The sequence below is a fragment of the Schistocerca piceifrons genome, chromosome 2 (assembly GCF_021461385.2).
Source record: "Schistocerca piceifrons isolate TAMUIC-IGC-003096 chromosome 2, iqSchPice1.1, whole genome shotgun sequence".
In the NCBI taxonomy this organism is placed as follows: Eukaryota; Metazoa; Arthropoda; class Insecta; order Orthoptera; family Acrididae; genus Schistocerca; species Schistocerca piceifrons.
The window spans coordinates 430,875,590-430,892,448 of NC_060139.1; the positions used below are offsets into that span (position 1 = coordinate 430,875,590).

Here is a 16,859-nt window from a genome sequence, read left to right on the forward strand (position 1 = left end):
GGGCTGCAAGGATGGTCATAGTTTCATTCAACCCTTGGGAGAGTGTTAAGAAGATTCTTGAAGAGAGATGCAAACTATCCCATGAAAACTTACTTAGAAAGGTTCTAGAACCAACCTTAAGTGATTAATCTTGGAACATATTACAACACACTACATAACACTTAGAGTAGGATCACAAAGATGAGATTAGATCAATCATAGCATGCACAGAGGCAGGTAAGCAATCATTCTTCCTGTGATTCATATGTTCTTCATATAAAAATTTTAAAACATTATCGTCACCCAAGCTAGATGTATTGCTTTAAATGCTGTATTCATCTCTCAGTCTTGTTCATAATGCATTATGAGAATATTGCATTATGCCATGTTGACTGTCCATATTGTTAACTTACCTTGCACAGAGACAATGTATTGGATTTCTTCTTTCCCAAAAATATTTTCGGCTGAACATGAATAATTCCCAGCATCCGTAATTTGTACTGAGGCTATATGAAGTGTGCCTTCAGAATTTACTTGCAAATGGTTGTCCTCATGGATTCTCTTGGCGCTGTCAAAATATGAGACCTCTGCATTATTACATGACTGTATATCTAATTTTAATTCACCTTAATGCTGAAGATATGATTTGATGTAAAACTGTTGAAGATTTATTACTTTTTCTTCCACTGAATGTGTGGATTTGGTTGTCCAACTGTTAAGCATGGCAACTTGAGCTCTTCTTTCCAGACAGTTATGACATGTCCACCAAATGAGGCAATACGAGCAGGGACATGGTTAACTGCTGACTGCACAACATGCCTCGATGAACTTCCTTCACCAACAATAGTACTGGCAGTCACCCAGAACTCATATCTGTGATGTGCAACCAAGTGGCTAATACTATAATAGGTCTGTTCTGAGGGCAAATCATATTGGTCTCTTTCCTGTACAACAAACAGAAAGGAAAAAAAGATGAAGTAATTTTATATGACATATAGTAACTAAAAGATGACTGTCATTCCCATATAACAGAAATATTTATGTAAGGTCAGAAGGCAGTACAGTTTGTAGAGCTAAATGTATGTAATTATTTACTTCACTGAAGTAAGGAGGAGAAACATAATTTCAAAGAGAAACTTGCCTGAACATAAAGAAGAAATAAGTGTTGGTAAGGCATTCATTACAAATGTTAACTGAGACCAGTTTGTTTAATAATGTTCCTAATTTAGCGGATAACAGATATGCAATACAGACCAGGCTAACACCATCCAGTGACTTCACATACACCTTGTATTTTCTGATTCTTCCATTTGGATATCTGGGAGGCTTCCAGGAAAGAAGAATTGTTCTGGAATCCATTATTAGTGCCTTTATATCTTCTGGTTCACTTGGAACTGGAATAAATTACACTGTAAGTCTATATATCATAAAACAAACATTTTTGTGTGACTGGTTATGAAAAGAAATGCAAATTAATTTAATTCACAAAATTTTTTAAAATATTATACACACATCAAAAAAAGTTTTGCATCACGCCGGTTCCCAGAACTCCTGAAGGTAGGTGTTGACTGTGGATACTGTATCACAGACACAGTCCCTTTGACTGTTCAGAGATGTCATTAAAACCATCCAAAGATGTAAACAACCATGCATGAGCAGCGCCTATTAGACAGAGGGGTCTAACAGCCAATCAGTTCCAGTCATTCCACCAGGAAGGACGTACACAGCTCGTGTTCTCTGTAGTTCAACCATGCCTAAATGGTCAATAATGTGATTTGATCACGTTACTTTGTGCCAGGAAGGGCTCTCAACAAGGCATCTTGGAGTCTATCAAAGTGATGTTGTTCAGACATGGAGGAGATTCAGAGAGACAGGAACTGTCGATGACATGCCTCGCACAGGCCACCCAAGGGCTGCTACTGCAGTGGACGACCGCCACCTACGGATTATGGCTTGGAAGAACCCTGATAGCTACGCCACTGTATTGAATAATGCTTTTCGTGCAGCCACAGGACATTGTGTTATGATTCAAACTGTGTGCAATAGGCTGCATGATGCGGAACTTCACTCCCAACGTCCATGGCGAGGTCCATCTTTGCAAGCATGACACCATGTAGCGTGGTACAGATGGGCCCAGCAACATGCCGAATGGACCACTCAGGATTGCCATCACGTTATCTTCGCTAATGCATGTCGCGTGTGCCTTCAACCAGACAATCGTAAGAGACATGTTTGTTGGAGGCAACCCGTACAGGCTGATAGCCTTAGACACACTGTCCATCGAGTGCAGCAAGGCGGAGATTCCCTGCTGTTTTGCGGTGGCATTATGTGTGGCCGACGTACGCCACTGGTGGTCATGGAAGGTGCCGTAACGGTTGTATGATACATGAATGCCATCCTCCGACCCATAGTGCAACCAAATCGGGAGTATATTGGCAAGGCATTTGTCTTCATGGATGACAGTTCTCACCCCCGTTGTGCCCATCTTGTGAATGACTTCCTTCAGGATAACGACATCGCTCAACTAGAGTGGCCGGCATGTTCTCCAGACATGAACCCTATTGATCATGCCTGGCATAGACTGAAAAGGGCTGTTTACAGACAACGTGACCCATCAATCACTATGAGGGATCTACATCAAATCGCTGTTGAGGAGTGGGATAATCTGGACCAACAGTGCCTTGATGAACTTGTGTATAGTATGCCACAACAAATGCAAGCATGCGTCAATGCTAAAGGATGCGCTACTGGGTATTAGAGGTACCGGTGTGTACAGTATTCTGGACCACCACCTCTGAAGGTCTAGCTGTATGGTGGTATAAAATGCAATGTGTGGTTTTCATGTGCAATAAAAACCGCAGAAGTAATGTTTATGTTGATCCCTGTTTCAATTTTCTGTACAGGTTCCGGCACTCTGAGAACTGAGGTGATGCAAAACTTTTTTTGATGTGTGTATTTGAAAAGTGTCAGCACTTTCCAGTTTTGCTTTATTTTGTTCTACAACATAAAAAGACCATAAAATTTTAATCAGCAGAACATAATGATAAAATAAATAGCTGTGCATATCACTAGGAAGACACCATAATTCAGCTCTCTCTCTCTCTCTCTCTCTCTCTCTCTCTCTCTCTCTCTCTCTCTCTCTCTCTCTCTCTGTGTGTGTGTGTGTGTGTGTGTGTGGGGGGGGGGGGGGGGGGGGGGGCGGCACACATGCGCATGCATAGTGCTTGGAAATAACCTATAATATAAAATGTAAAAAGTTAATCCAGTAACAAACTTGTGAACAGCACCATAAGTTTTTTGTCAATAAGGTAGAAAGCTGTATTTAGGACTCCATTGGTGGAATGTCACGGTTGCAAAATACTATCACGAATTGTTTACAGACGAATGGAAAAACTGATAGAAGCCGACCTCGGGGAGGATCAGTTTCAATTCTGTGGAAATGTTGGAACACATGAAGCAATACTGACCCTATTACTTATCTTAGAAGATAGATTGTGGAAAGGTAAACCCATGTTTCTAGCACTTGTAGACTTACAGAAGGTTTTTGACAATGTTGACTGGAATACTCTCAAATTCTGTAGGTGGCGGGGGTTAAATACAGGGAACAGTAGGATATTTACAGTTTGTACAGAAACCAGATGGCAGTTATAAGAGTCAAGGGCCATGAAAGGGAAGCAGTGGTTGGGAAGGGAGTGAGACAGGGTTGTAGCCTACCCCCAATGTTATTCAATCGGTATATTCAGCAAGCAGTAAAGGAAACAATAGAAAAATTTGGAGAAGGAATTAAACTCCATGGAGAAGAAATAAAAACTTTGCAGTTTGCCGATGAAATTGTAATTCTGTCAGAGACAGCAAAAGATCTGGAAGAGCAGTTGTCTTTAAAGGAGGATAGGAGGTGAACATCAACAAAAGCAAAACTAGGATAATGGAATGTAGTATAATTAAACCAGGTGATACTGAGGGAGTTAGATTAGGAAATGAGACATAGTAGTAAATGAGTTTTGATATTTGGGGAGCAAAATAACTGATGATGGTCAAAGTAGAGAGGATATAAAATGTAGATTAGCAATGGAATGGTAAGCGTTTCTGAAGAAGAGAAATTTGTTAACATTGAGTATGGATTTAAATGTCAGGAAGTCATTTCAGAAAGTATTTGTATGGAGTGTAGCTATGTGTGGAAGTAAAACATGGATGATAACTAGTTTAGACAAGAAGAGAATAGAAACTTTCGAAATGTGGTACTACAGAAGAATGCTGAAGATTAGATGGGTAGTTCGTGTAACTAATGAGGAGGTACTGAATAGAATTGGGGAGAAGAGGAATTTGTGGCACAACTTGTGATGAAGCAAGCTGGGATCATTTTACTTCCTCTCTTGTTTTGCCACCTGACTCCTTAAATCCATTTTATTTTTTACTTTTGACTAATTATCATTAACATACATCAGTAAAATCTGCATATTCATAAAAGAGAAAGGTTAGCCCTCAGTTTTAAAGAATATAGCACTAGATCTAATTTCGTGCTTAGTTTTGTGATGTAATTAATTTCATGGTTTATTTTGACTATTCCTAGTTAATATCTTTCATTAAAGAGTGATAACATTAATTGTTCCATGACTTAAATTCTGTTGTTGACTTATAAACACGTATGAATACTGTACTAATTTGAAAACATTTGGAAGACAAAACAATGGCATTCTTTAAGTATTTATTTGGCCCTATTTGAAAACATATTAGCAATGCCAGTCCTTAATCCCAAATTAATTACCAGTTTTGTCAAAAGAATTGTTTGTATAAGTATATCTGTTAATTTCATTATTTAAACAAATAATTTGGCCTAACCCTCATGGTAGAAGAAACTGTTAAAAAGAACTAATTTTTCAATGTATTGAGTTAATTTAATGACTGATGTTTTGATTGTAATTTCTGTAAATTAAACATCAAACAATGTATAGTTTCAGTACCTATTATTATGACGATATATAAAGGCCCAATTTTTGGTCTCAAGACAGTCAGTCCGTAGCTGATATTCAGATGAGGAACCTGTATTGGTTAGATCAACAATGCATCAACTTAACTGTGAAATAATGTAACACAAATTGGCCATGTGTTAAAAAAATGACAGTGTCTGTTCAATACGTACTGTATTATTCTTCAAGAACTGTGAACTGTGTGGTTTGGATTTTACTGTTCATAGATATTCGACAGTAAACTGTTGTTGTTTGCCTGCTTATAAAAATTTGCCAATAGTTAATTGTCCATATAACTGTGTAATATTGGGGGGGGGGGGGGGGGGTTGTGAACAGTTAAAGTAAGAACTATGAAATGCAACTGTGCAACTGCTGGCTACATCATTTACAGTAATCAGTGTTGAACTTCCATCCCCCATTTTTCAACTAGTATAACGACACAGAACAACACCGAAGACTATCAGTGAGATAATAAATCAGGTGAAGGTCACAAACTTCACTAGAATAAGGGATCAGTTGGTAGGACGTGTTCTGAGGCATCAAGGGATCACCAATTTAGTACTGGAGGGCAGTGTGGAGGGTAAAAACCATAGTGGGAGACCAAGAAATGAGTGCACTAAGCAGATTCAGATGGTTCAAATGGCTCTGAGCACTATGGGACTTAACTTCTGAGGTCATCAGAGGTCATCAGTCCCCTAGAACTTAGAACTACTGAAACCTAACTAACTTAAGGATATCACACACATCCATGTCCAAGGCAGGATTCGAAACTGCGCGGTTCCAGACTGTAGCGCCTAGAACCGCTCGGCCACTCCGGGCGGCTAAACGGATTCAGAAGGATATAGGTTGTAGTAGTTGCTTAGAAATGAAGAAGCTTGTGCAGAATAGAGTTGAGGGCTACATCAAACCATTCTCTGGACGAAGACCACAGCAACAACAACAACAACAACAACAACAGATGGAATGTGGAATGCAATTTCAACACTACAAAGGTAGGGGCAGCAACTGCAAATGAGTGGCACTTACTGTTGATCTGGATAACCCAAAACTTAAATAGTTGAATTCTCAAGAACAGATTCAAAAGGAAAACTTTGGCAACAGAATGTCTCACAGCTGAAAATAGTGTAGGTTATTTACTTACTGGTATATGGTATGACATTATAGTGTATCTCTTTTATTATATTCAACTGTTTAGAATTACTTGTAAGTACATCCAGAAACTACAAAATGTAGTAGAATTATTATGTTTAAAATACTTTTCAGTTGTAATAAATTTACTTATGTTACGTAATTAGTGAAGACGTATGAAATGCTGTAAGTGCCCTAAATACATATTGCCAATTCAATGGGTAGTGTGCAGTACCACACATATACACAAAAGATCGTAGTGAAGGCCCAATAAATGTAAGTCCAAAAATGAATTCTTGTTGTGTTATGAGACATTCTATCCCATAATAGCCATTTGTTTTGTTGACAATACAGGAGATGTTCAATGTGGTTTCCACTAATTCTTACACATCTTTCAGTCCTTCTTCGTAAAGAATCATGAACCTGTGCAGACACACGACTATTCTTAGACTAGGTCATGTGCATGGTACACAAATCAGGGTGGCAATTCTTCTAGAAAACCTGGTACTCTTAGGGAATTACATTTTACCGGAAAAATATCAGGGAAATCTCAGGGGATTTCAGAAACTTCATAAAATCTCCAGGAATTCAGTGTTTTTAACTTAGCATTGTAATTTAATTGTATCAAGATTTATAAACCCCAAATTTTAAAATACCTAATCTTTCAAAGCTATACTTATACGAATATTGGCCACAGTCTTTGTACAGCTTCGTTTCTTGTCAGTATTTCAACCAAACATCAAAGGGTGTTGTAGCTAGTATCGATATGGTGTCACACATTGTTACTATGTAGTTTTGCCTCTTGTTTCGAAACCTGAGGTTGGCTGTATGTCACTTGTACTTCCAGGCAGAATCCCTCAAATCACCATCTCAGGAATAGTGGAGTGCTTGAGTTAATTGAACTTTACCAGAAAGAAATACATTTATGGGTGTATTTGTGTTCAATTTTATACCTTATTTAAAACTTACTGATTTCAAAATGTGAAATCTTACATCCCACCAACTTCTTTTAAATGTTTTCCTTCTTTTTTGTTTTGCAGTGACACAATATAATTATTAACACTGAGAGCCACAAATGCACTGGCTACAATCCATGCATCATATATGTTTATGTTGGCTGCGTATGAGTTAAACTGAAAGTTGTCTCAAAAGTGTCAGCATCGTATCGTAAATATTGGCCAATGTTGGCACCAATGTCCAATCAAAAGGAACAGAGACTTGCATTGCAGAATTGCAACAAGTGTATTGTTAAATAAATGGTTTCTTAGACGTTAATATGCTCCAGTGATTAAAATTTATTGTCACATTTCCATTGTTATAAGAAAGTTGAGGTAAAAATAGCGTTTTCAGTACAACATTTCACTTATTAAGAACATGAAAGCTTTGGTATTTGTGGACATGCAGCTAAGTGGATAAAATTCATACATCAGCAGCAGAGAGCAGTATGTGGAAACAAAAACTAGATGAATTTTAAATCTAAAAAAAGATAATGTTCATGGTGTTCACAAGTAGAGAAAAGGAAGAACACACAGATATATTCATAGATGAAACAAGACTGGTAGAAGATAACACTTGTAAATTTTTGGGGATTGCAGTTGACAGTAAGCTCCAGTGGAGTCAACATGTGGATAATGTTTTCTGTAAATTAAGCACTGTATATTTGTTATGAATCATCTTGGACTTTATGCCAACAAACAGCTTCTATGTACAGTGTACCATGCTCTATTTGAGCCATACCTACAATATGGAATTACTGTTTGGGGAAATTCTAGCAGCAAAAATACAAAAAGAAAATTTACATTGCAAAAGAAAGCTGTTAGGACCCTCTTGAACAAGAAACAAAGAGACTCATGCAGAACTGTCTTCCATAGTCTAAAAATACTGAGATTTCCATCTCTATACATTTACTAAACAATAATATCATTAATAAAAGGTTTCGAGGTCATTATGAGTTCTGAAGGTGCGTATACACTGAGCCTGAAACGTGTTTTCAAAATATATTTCTGGTTGCTGCTTGTGGACACCATTTTGAAACCTGTTTTGAAATGTGGAAACAAACATCCGTAGCAATGGGATCGAAGGAAACAGTTTTTTCAGGTGGCCAATACATCTTACTGACTCACCGCTGCAAAGCACTAAGTGCATGTTTACATATTGCATTGTGTCTGGTGTACAGAGCCAAATGTGGTTAAATTTTTGCTTGTTGTATTGAGTTTCTTCTGTCACATCCTTAAGCATACCAGAAAATAACAACACTTGTGAGGAAGTAATTTTTGATGATTTATGCAGAATCAAACCAACTGAATAAGGAGAATGATAATAATGCATATTTAATTATGTTTCTCATTTAATTACTGTTACACAAACCCCTGAGGACTTCCACCAATGCCCCTCTAATTTCAGGTACTATTTGGAATTCAAAATCGGTGGATGACATCCAAGTGAAGTTACAAAAACCAGAGCCCTCTTCAGATATTCAGCTGCTATAGCAAGTTATTACTGCCAGTTGTTCTTTAGTATGTTTTCATCCATCCCCAACAATGAGACATTTTACTTTGTTTCCATGAACTTTCTTAGAGTATTAATAGTTCACCACCATGTATCATTACAGTTTCTTCATCAATAGACATAATATAGGAGACAATACAAAAACTATATGTAAATAGTGTTACAGACGATGGGAATACATTGCAAGAAATCATTGCCACCAGCGTGGACAGAAACCAGAAACAAAGTTGGAAGCATGTCATGAAATGCTGCAGGAAACATGTTCGAGCAGTAATATGTTTCCTGTGACAGTGTGTATGCAGCTTAAACGCTATAATGATGTGTGTGTGTGTGTGTGTGTGTGTGTGTGTGTGTGTGTGTGTGTGTGTGTGTGTCTTAGAATGATGTAGGCATTTTATTCTTCTTTTACAATTAATAGTGCTACAGTGTCTAATTGCAAGACATTTTATGAAGATATTTGGAAAAGTCACACAAATTTAAAGGACTGGCATGAACCTGTGCCTGGTCAACCTACTTTAGTGTATTTAGTTACTGCTGTACCCAAGTATCTTTAAGTAATATGGAGTGTCAGGCACGTTTTATCTGCATGAAGGGGAAAAGCATACAAATTTTGCTCTAAGTAAGAGAACATCATCTCCCCTTGAAGTGTTTTTTTTCAGCCAAAAAATGTCAACTGCTATTCTATCATCTACTAATTCTGAGCCACATACTTCAGTATATCGTCTTCAGAATAAAGTATCTCTGCTACCTTCAACAGTAAATCTTCCAAGCGAACTTGTGGAATTTTTATTAAAAGAAGGTATAACGATGGCAGAAATTCTCTGGTGTGTCGAAACAATTATGACACTCAAGTCACTTCAGGAGGCTGAAAAATATGTTGCTGTAATCTCAAGAATGTGTAAAGTTAGTGCTATAACTAACAAGAAGCAACTTAAGCAAGGTAAGATAAGATATGTTCTTATATTTGGAATTGTGCCTTATTTCAATCAACAGTCGTTTGGGTTGCTGGTGAAAGCCAGTTATATTGTTCTTGGTTTTGACGAATCACTGAATAAATAAAATTGTGGGAAGCACACAAATGGATGTAAATAAAAGATTTTGGGATGAAGATAAAAAAAAAGGATAACAACAAGATAACTTAATTCCTGCTTTCTTGGTCATTCCAGAGCTTATGACCTTTTATCTTCTTTGCATTGATGTGACAAAAAACTTACCAAAGGGAAAGATTCTCCAGATTTCAATGATGGGCCAAATGTGAATTGGCTGTTTCTGAAAGAATATAAAGCACATTCAGCAGGGCTGAAACAGCTAGACATTGGTAGCTGTGGGTTTCATTATATGCATAATGCTTTCAAAGATGCAATCAAGGCAACACATTGGGACAATGCATTATTTTTGAGAGTCTTGTATAATTTTTTTGAGTATGTCCCATCCAGGAGAACAGACTATACTCAGTATTCAGGCTCCACTGTGTTTCCAAAAAGAATTTGTTGTATTAGATGGCAGGAGAATCCCTCATTTGCTCAAAGAGCAGTTGATATAACAACAAACATGAAGACATTTCTTGAGAGTGTGAAGAAGGATAAGAATGAACCAAAGAGCAAAATTTCGTGTTGGTGAGTATGTTTATTAATGATCCACTGCTGTGTGCCAAACTTGCTTTTTTCAAGTATTAGTCTGCGATATTGAACCTTTGCAAATGTTCCAGACAGATGTTCTGTTAACTCCATTTCTGCACACAGCTTTGGTATCTACAATAAAAGTAGTATTAGGACATTTTATGAAGCCAGAGAGATATTTTTAAAAAAGCACATCAATCCACTTAGCTGCTACCAAGGAAGAAAAAAAAACTGTCACCGGCAAAAAAACATAATTCTAAATTTTGATACCCACAAAGAATTAAAGAAAACCAGTTCGGATGTAAGAACCGTCAATATTCTTAAGTTTTGACAAGAATGTAAGGCAAGTCTTAAAACATTTGACATGAAACTTAATAACAGGTCACTCTTCAACTACTCACTGACACTTTCAGTTACATGTCTTGACCCAGGTTTAGTTGTGTCCAACACGTTTGGCAAAATCACATCTCGATAAGCTGCTTTGTATTCTCACAGAAAGTAATCTCCCAAATGGAACTGCAGCAGATAATGGGAGGCATGGATTTGAGAATCTGACTCGCTATCACAGGCTATCTATTCTTTTAAAGAAAACAGCAATTCTGAAAAAAGAGATGATTATTTCTAGTCGAATATCCTTAATGATAAATACCAAAACTTGATGGTTGTCATGAAATCAGTTTGTAGTCTTTCCCATGTAAATGCTAACATTGAAAAGGGCTTTTCAATTAATGGTGAATGCCTCTTTGAAAACATGAGGCAGAAATCAGTTGTTAAACATAGCCAAATATATGATGCTGTGTCCAATACAGGCGACATCGAAAACTTGGATATTCCAAAATCTCTTATTCACAGCACAAGGAATGTATACTCACATTATGTAGAACATTATAATCAACTCAAAGAGCAATACTTTGCAGAGGAACAGAGCATTTTAGAAAAAAGGAAAAAAAAAGACTTGGAAGTGAAAGAGTCGGAATCAAAGTGTTTGAAAATTTTAGAAAGTGCTACAAAAGAAGTGTTTGCACTTGAAGAACAAATAAAGGCTTTGGAAAATTAGATAACTGCATTATGACAGTGCATTTGTTTCATGAACAGTGAAATTATAGGAAAAATTCGAAAGTTTACTCCTCTGCCAACTTTCTAAATACTGTAGATATTTTATGTGTTTTGAGTTGGGACTTGAATGTTACAAGAAATCCTTGGAACCAGCATAATTGAAACATTTAAATTGTAAGTACACATTACTTCTTATTGAAAATAATGTTTAAAGTGCTTGATTTTTTTTTGCAGAAAATTGTATTATGTTGTATAAGCCTGATTAATTTTAAATAGATTTCTATTACTTTAATATTTTTGGTTTTGTTGTGAGTGGCCTGTTAACTGCTTCATTTTAAATCTCCTATAACAGTATTGTTTTTCCTAATCTATAGGTGTACACAACACTCCAAACATTTTTTTATGCTATAAGTTCCTTTCCCTTGTAGGCGAGGACAATCACTTATTAATTTCTGTAGTGATCATGTGAGAAAGAAATAAATATATTCACCTGGAAATCTGTAATACTTACAAGGGAAAACCTGGAATTCTCAGGGATTTTTTTTTTTTTTTTTTTTTTTTAAAGTTCAAGTAGCCACCCTGCACATGCTGCACTCATTAAAAAGTATCAGGGTTAGGTACCGTAAAAAGAGATGTGGAAAATAGGTTGGTACCCCATTGTGCATAAAACCAAGGGTTTTCTATTTCCCCTTTAATATGGATGATCTGTCATGCGAAAGTGAGTGATAAGCAGCACTTCTTAATTTTAATTTGTTTGATATAGTGTATAGTTATCCATAATTCCTGCACATGCATTGATAATGAAGTGAACCTAATGCCTTGCTTCCATGATTTATGCAGGATTTGCATCTACCCACATGTATCATGCTGTGTGAATCTACAGATAATCTGAGAAATGCAGATTTTCAGCAGTGGATCTTGGCAAAACCGTAATCTGGCATGGTGGGTTCATGGCAAGAGAGTTTGCATACATTTCAAGCTGATATGAATGAAATAACAACCCATGCAGAAATAGCCATACAAAAGAATAGTTTATGCCAACAGCAGCTCCAGTTATTTGCATACTTGATCCAGAGTAATTTTCTACTCACTAAGCACAAGCTCCTCTATATATGGCATGTGAAATATGTGACGTCTATAACAGTTCTCACTGTGAATGATGTGTCTGCAAGTCACTGGAACAATCTGCTGAACACTATTATTATTATTATTATTATTATTATTATTATTATTATTATTATTATTATTATCATCCCAGGTGTAATGCAGCATTGGTTAAGTTTTTCAGTGTACATGACTCATGCCTTTTGATTAATGCTGTTTGCTAATCCATATCAGAATATCATGTCTGCCTTTCCCTGCATGGAATAATATGATTCTGTTTCAGTGATTATGTTGTTTGAATTTTGCAGCATCACTCATCTTGTTCTCTTGCCAGCATAACCTCAAATTCACAACAGTGGAGATGAACCAAAAAAGAAAACAGTAGTTACATGGAAAAATGGTGTTAGTCTAGTAAAATGTGTTTGCTTTACTATATATTTTCCAGTACTAAATAAATGATCGGTCAAAAAAATAAAAAAAACTGCACTGAGGAACATATTAATAGAATAAAAAATCTGCTTCAGTTGCCAGTAATTTCTTATTTATTACACACTAGTAATAGTAAGAAGTTACTAGTGGCTGAAGCAGATTTTTTTATTCTATTCATACATTCCATTACCACCCCCCCCCCCCCCCTCAGCCCTTGTAGTTCAAAGTTCCCAATAAGAAATGTGCTGACACCATTTGCTGATTAAGTCTTTTTGTTTTATTCATAATGTAAACTAGACTTTGGTTTCATATGGCATTATAAAAAATTGTCCATAGCAACTTTACAATAAAATAACATATAAAGACAATGCTTACTGAATTAAATATAGTGAGAAATTGCTGAATAAGTTGTGGAGGAGAATGTAGGATATGTTATAGCTTTGAGGAAAAACTGAAAGGAAAGACAGTAATAGATAATGATATTAAATAAATGACAATTTTGTTTGTGATATTTGTTAATATGATTGTCACTTGCTGAAGTAGAATTGACTGTTAGAAAATATGGAGGTCTCAAACAGTAATTCCTCCACAAAATAGCCGTACAAAACATAATAGTTAAATAGCTGAAAACAACGTACCATCCTCTTGTGTTCGACAGAAAACTGGGTTGCTTGCTGCACCATCTCCTTTTCGAGTGTAGGCTTTCACTTCTATACTATAATTGCAGAAAGGTATGAGGTCCAGCAGTTCAATTTTATTTTCTGATGTTTGTTCTTCCATTGTTTGAAGGTCTGGAAAGAAAAAGGAACAGAAACGCATGTAAATGATTGTGGAAGACATTGTTCAGGAGTCAAAGTAGAGTAATTTTGTATGTCATTGATCATAAATCTTTTAAAAGTAAGTGAAGTTATGTGTCTCCTGTAAGGTATGTGTCCATTACTGCAATTTATGCAGATTCTTGGCAAAATGTCTTTGCCATTCTCAGTGAGTTTTGTTTACTAAACAACATTAACATATGTAATCAGAGCTAGATTATTGGTTTCATGGATGGTTTGCTACCATTTGACATAGACTCATTCAGCAAAACTTTGGCATTTTAAATAGTGGTAAGTAGCATGCCTGTAAATTATTTGACTGCACTAATTACCCTAGTGAAAAATTAATGCATGAAAGATTGCTCTGTTGCTTTGAAGAATCTATTGAGTCAACAAAAACTGTAAACATGCCCACTGGTATCAGTGCACATAACGCAGTTAACTGAATTTCAGTAAGGTATTATGGAGGCTGGATGAAACTTCTAAATAACTGTTCAGAGTCCTGGTTATGAAGTAGCAGCCATGTTTCATTGTTGCTGCTTGTGATTCAAGGATGACTTACAAGCTGTACATCCTGGTTCCAAACAGCAGTAGTGTATAAATTTACACTTGGATTACTGCGTTTAACAAACAGCTATTGCTTTTTACATTGATCATAACACAAATTAGAACCAATGCTACAACCAGAACGTCAGCTATGTCCATCAATAACTGTGGGTTTAAGTAACCTCTGTCTTATGAATACAGGTTAAGAGGTAAAATCAAAAGTGGTAAATTCTGGATGGAATAATGACAGTATTATGGAAAGGATAGATTGCTACTCACAATACAGCAAAGATGCTGAGTTGCAGATAGGCACAATAAAAAGACTGTCAAGCAAGTACACTTTCAGCCAAAAAGGCCTTTTTCTGAACTAGACAATGTACGTTACACACACACACACACACACACACACACACACACACACACACACACACATGGCCACTGTCTCCGCCTGCTGACCTCATTTCTTATTACAAGCCATACTGTACTGCCTTAATGAAAGTGATTAAAAAATTAAAAACCTTTGTACAGAGAGTTAACTAATACCTTGGAAATCTCGGAGGAATGGATACAGGACTTGCAAAGAAGTATATTGTCAGCTCTCCATTTTCTTAGTTGCAGATAATTTTTTGTTGCTACATGTTTGCTTCAGTTGTATCCTTTTGTTTCTCATTTCCAGCTTGGTTTTGTGGTATTTTATCTTTTCAAGTATTGTCTTCTGATGGTTAAATGAAATGCTGAAAATGTTTAGCTCTGAAACAAGGACCTAACAGCCATATAATGGATTGTCTTATTCATTCCCATATTCCAGGTGTCTGCTGTATCTGGTGAAGAATGTCAAATTTATCAGTAGGACAATAGCATCTGTAAATGCTCCCCAAAATAAAAGTCCAGTGGATTGAAATCAGTAGATCAAGCAAGCCAAGATGTTGCTGCCCCTTGACCTATCTATTTCTTTGGGAAACACTGGATTTAACATTATCCTTACTTGAGAAGCAAAATGAGGTGGTGTCCCTTAGTGTATGAGCCACATGTTCTGACATAAGTGTAGTGAAATTTCTTCAGCAAAACATTAGATGTTCCATTAAAAATTAACTGTCCAGTAGAAAATGAAAGGTCCACTTAATCTGTCCCCAATTATGCATGCCCATATATTGCTAAACAGTTGTTGATGCTTTTTTTCCACAACTGCTAAAGCATTCTCATCTGCCCATACAAGAATGTTGTGAAAATTCTGCACTCCATTCCTGGTAAACTTAGTTTCATCAGTGAACAGCCAGAAAGTGTTGATCCTGAGCACACATCTCCAGAAACCAAGTACAAAACACTTTTCTGGACCGAAAATCTGTTTCAGTAATATGTTTCACTCACTGAAGATGGTATGGATAAAGGAGATACTCTTGTAACACTTTTCACACTATCACATGAGTCACATTCTCAGTTTCTGATTTCTCTAGTACTGCTGCCATTATTGTCCTGAGTGTGACAATGTACTCAGTCTTTTAACTCAGGTGTTCTAACACTATTTGCCTTTTCCCAAAAGACTCTGCCTACACAAGACATTGGTGTATTCTTTGGAAGGTCTTGTTGTTCGGTAAATGTTTGTTAGGAAATCTTTCAGACTATAAATGTCTCGATTCAGACGCACTGCAATTTGCAAGTCCATACATCAAATGTGTTTGGAAATAGCTGATTCGGTTCCAGGTGTGAGAAGAATATTCAGTACACACTAAACACTAGCCCAATAAGAACTGTAGAGTACACTTCCACTACTGATTGTGTTCTCAATACTAGAAGAATTTGTTTATTTACTAGTACCATGGCAACTACAAAAAAATATAAGAAAACTTTGAATTGATGAACACTTCCCAAAACAAACAATATTTGAAATAAAAATACCTACTTTTGCATCTACACTCTGCAAGCAACTGTGAAGTGCATTGCAGAGGGTATGTCCCACTGTACCAGTTATTAGGGCTTATTTCCATTCCATTCACATATGGAGTGCAATAAGAATGACAGTTTAAATGCCTCTATGCATGTTGTAAGTAATCTAATCTTGTCCTTATGATCCCTATGGGAGTAGTATGTACGGGGTAGTAGTATATTACTACAGTCATCATTTAATGTCACTTTGTGAAACTTTGACTTTCTCAGGATAGTTTCTGTCTATCCTTAAGAATCTGCCAGTTTAATTCTTTCAGCATCTCTGAAATATTCTGCGACACTGATCAAACAAACCTATGGCCACAGATGAAGCTTCCGAAGTTAACTTTTCTTGCTTCTGTTGCTATGAATCGACATCTGAGCACACGACAGATTGAACATGAGATTGGCATTCCTAAAACCAGTGTACATCATATTCTTACATGTCACCGGTTCCATCCCTACCATGTACACCTACATCGAGAATTGCATGTGAATGATTTCCAGAATCATGTACTGTTCTGTCAGTGGGCATAGCAGCAAATCCTCACCATCCCGAACTTCTTCTCCAATGTTTTATTTACCGATGAATGTTCCTTCTCAAACAAAGGGCAGGTAAATACAAGGAACATGCATCATTGGTCCAGCAACAACCCACGATGGCCTAGACAGGTGGAACATCAGAGTCAATGAAGAGTTAACGTCTGGTGTGGGATGCTTGGTACTACAATTATTGGCCCTTATTTCATCAATGGTAGTCTAAACGGCACAGCGTATGCCAACTT

General features: G+C 36.7%; 1 protein-coding gene across 1 annotated transcript in view; it reads right to left on the minus strand.

Moving 5' to 3' along the window:
• Positions 1-1,104: 1,104 nt before the first annotated feature.
• LOC124775447 (Down syndrome cell adhesion molecule-like protein Dscam2) overlaps positions 1,105-16,859 on the minus strand; it is a 157,502-nt gene continuing 141,747 nt past the window's right edge. Inside the window, exons 13-15 of the mRNA XM_047250280.1 lie at positions 13,429-13,581; positions 1,265-1,373; positions 1,105-1,120 (exon numbers count right to left, since the gene is read on the minus strand). Coding sequence (XP_047106236.1) covers positions 1,105-1,120; positions 1,265-1,373; positions 13,429-13,581 — 278 coding nt within the window. The remainder of the gene's footprint in view (positions 1,121-1,264; positions 1,374-13,428; positions 13,582-16,859) is intronic.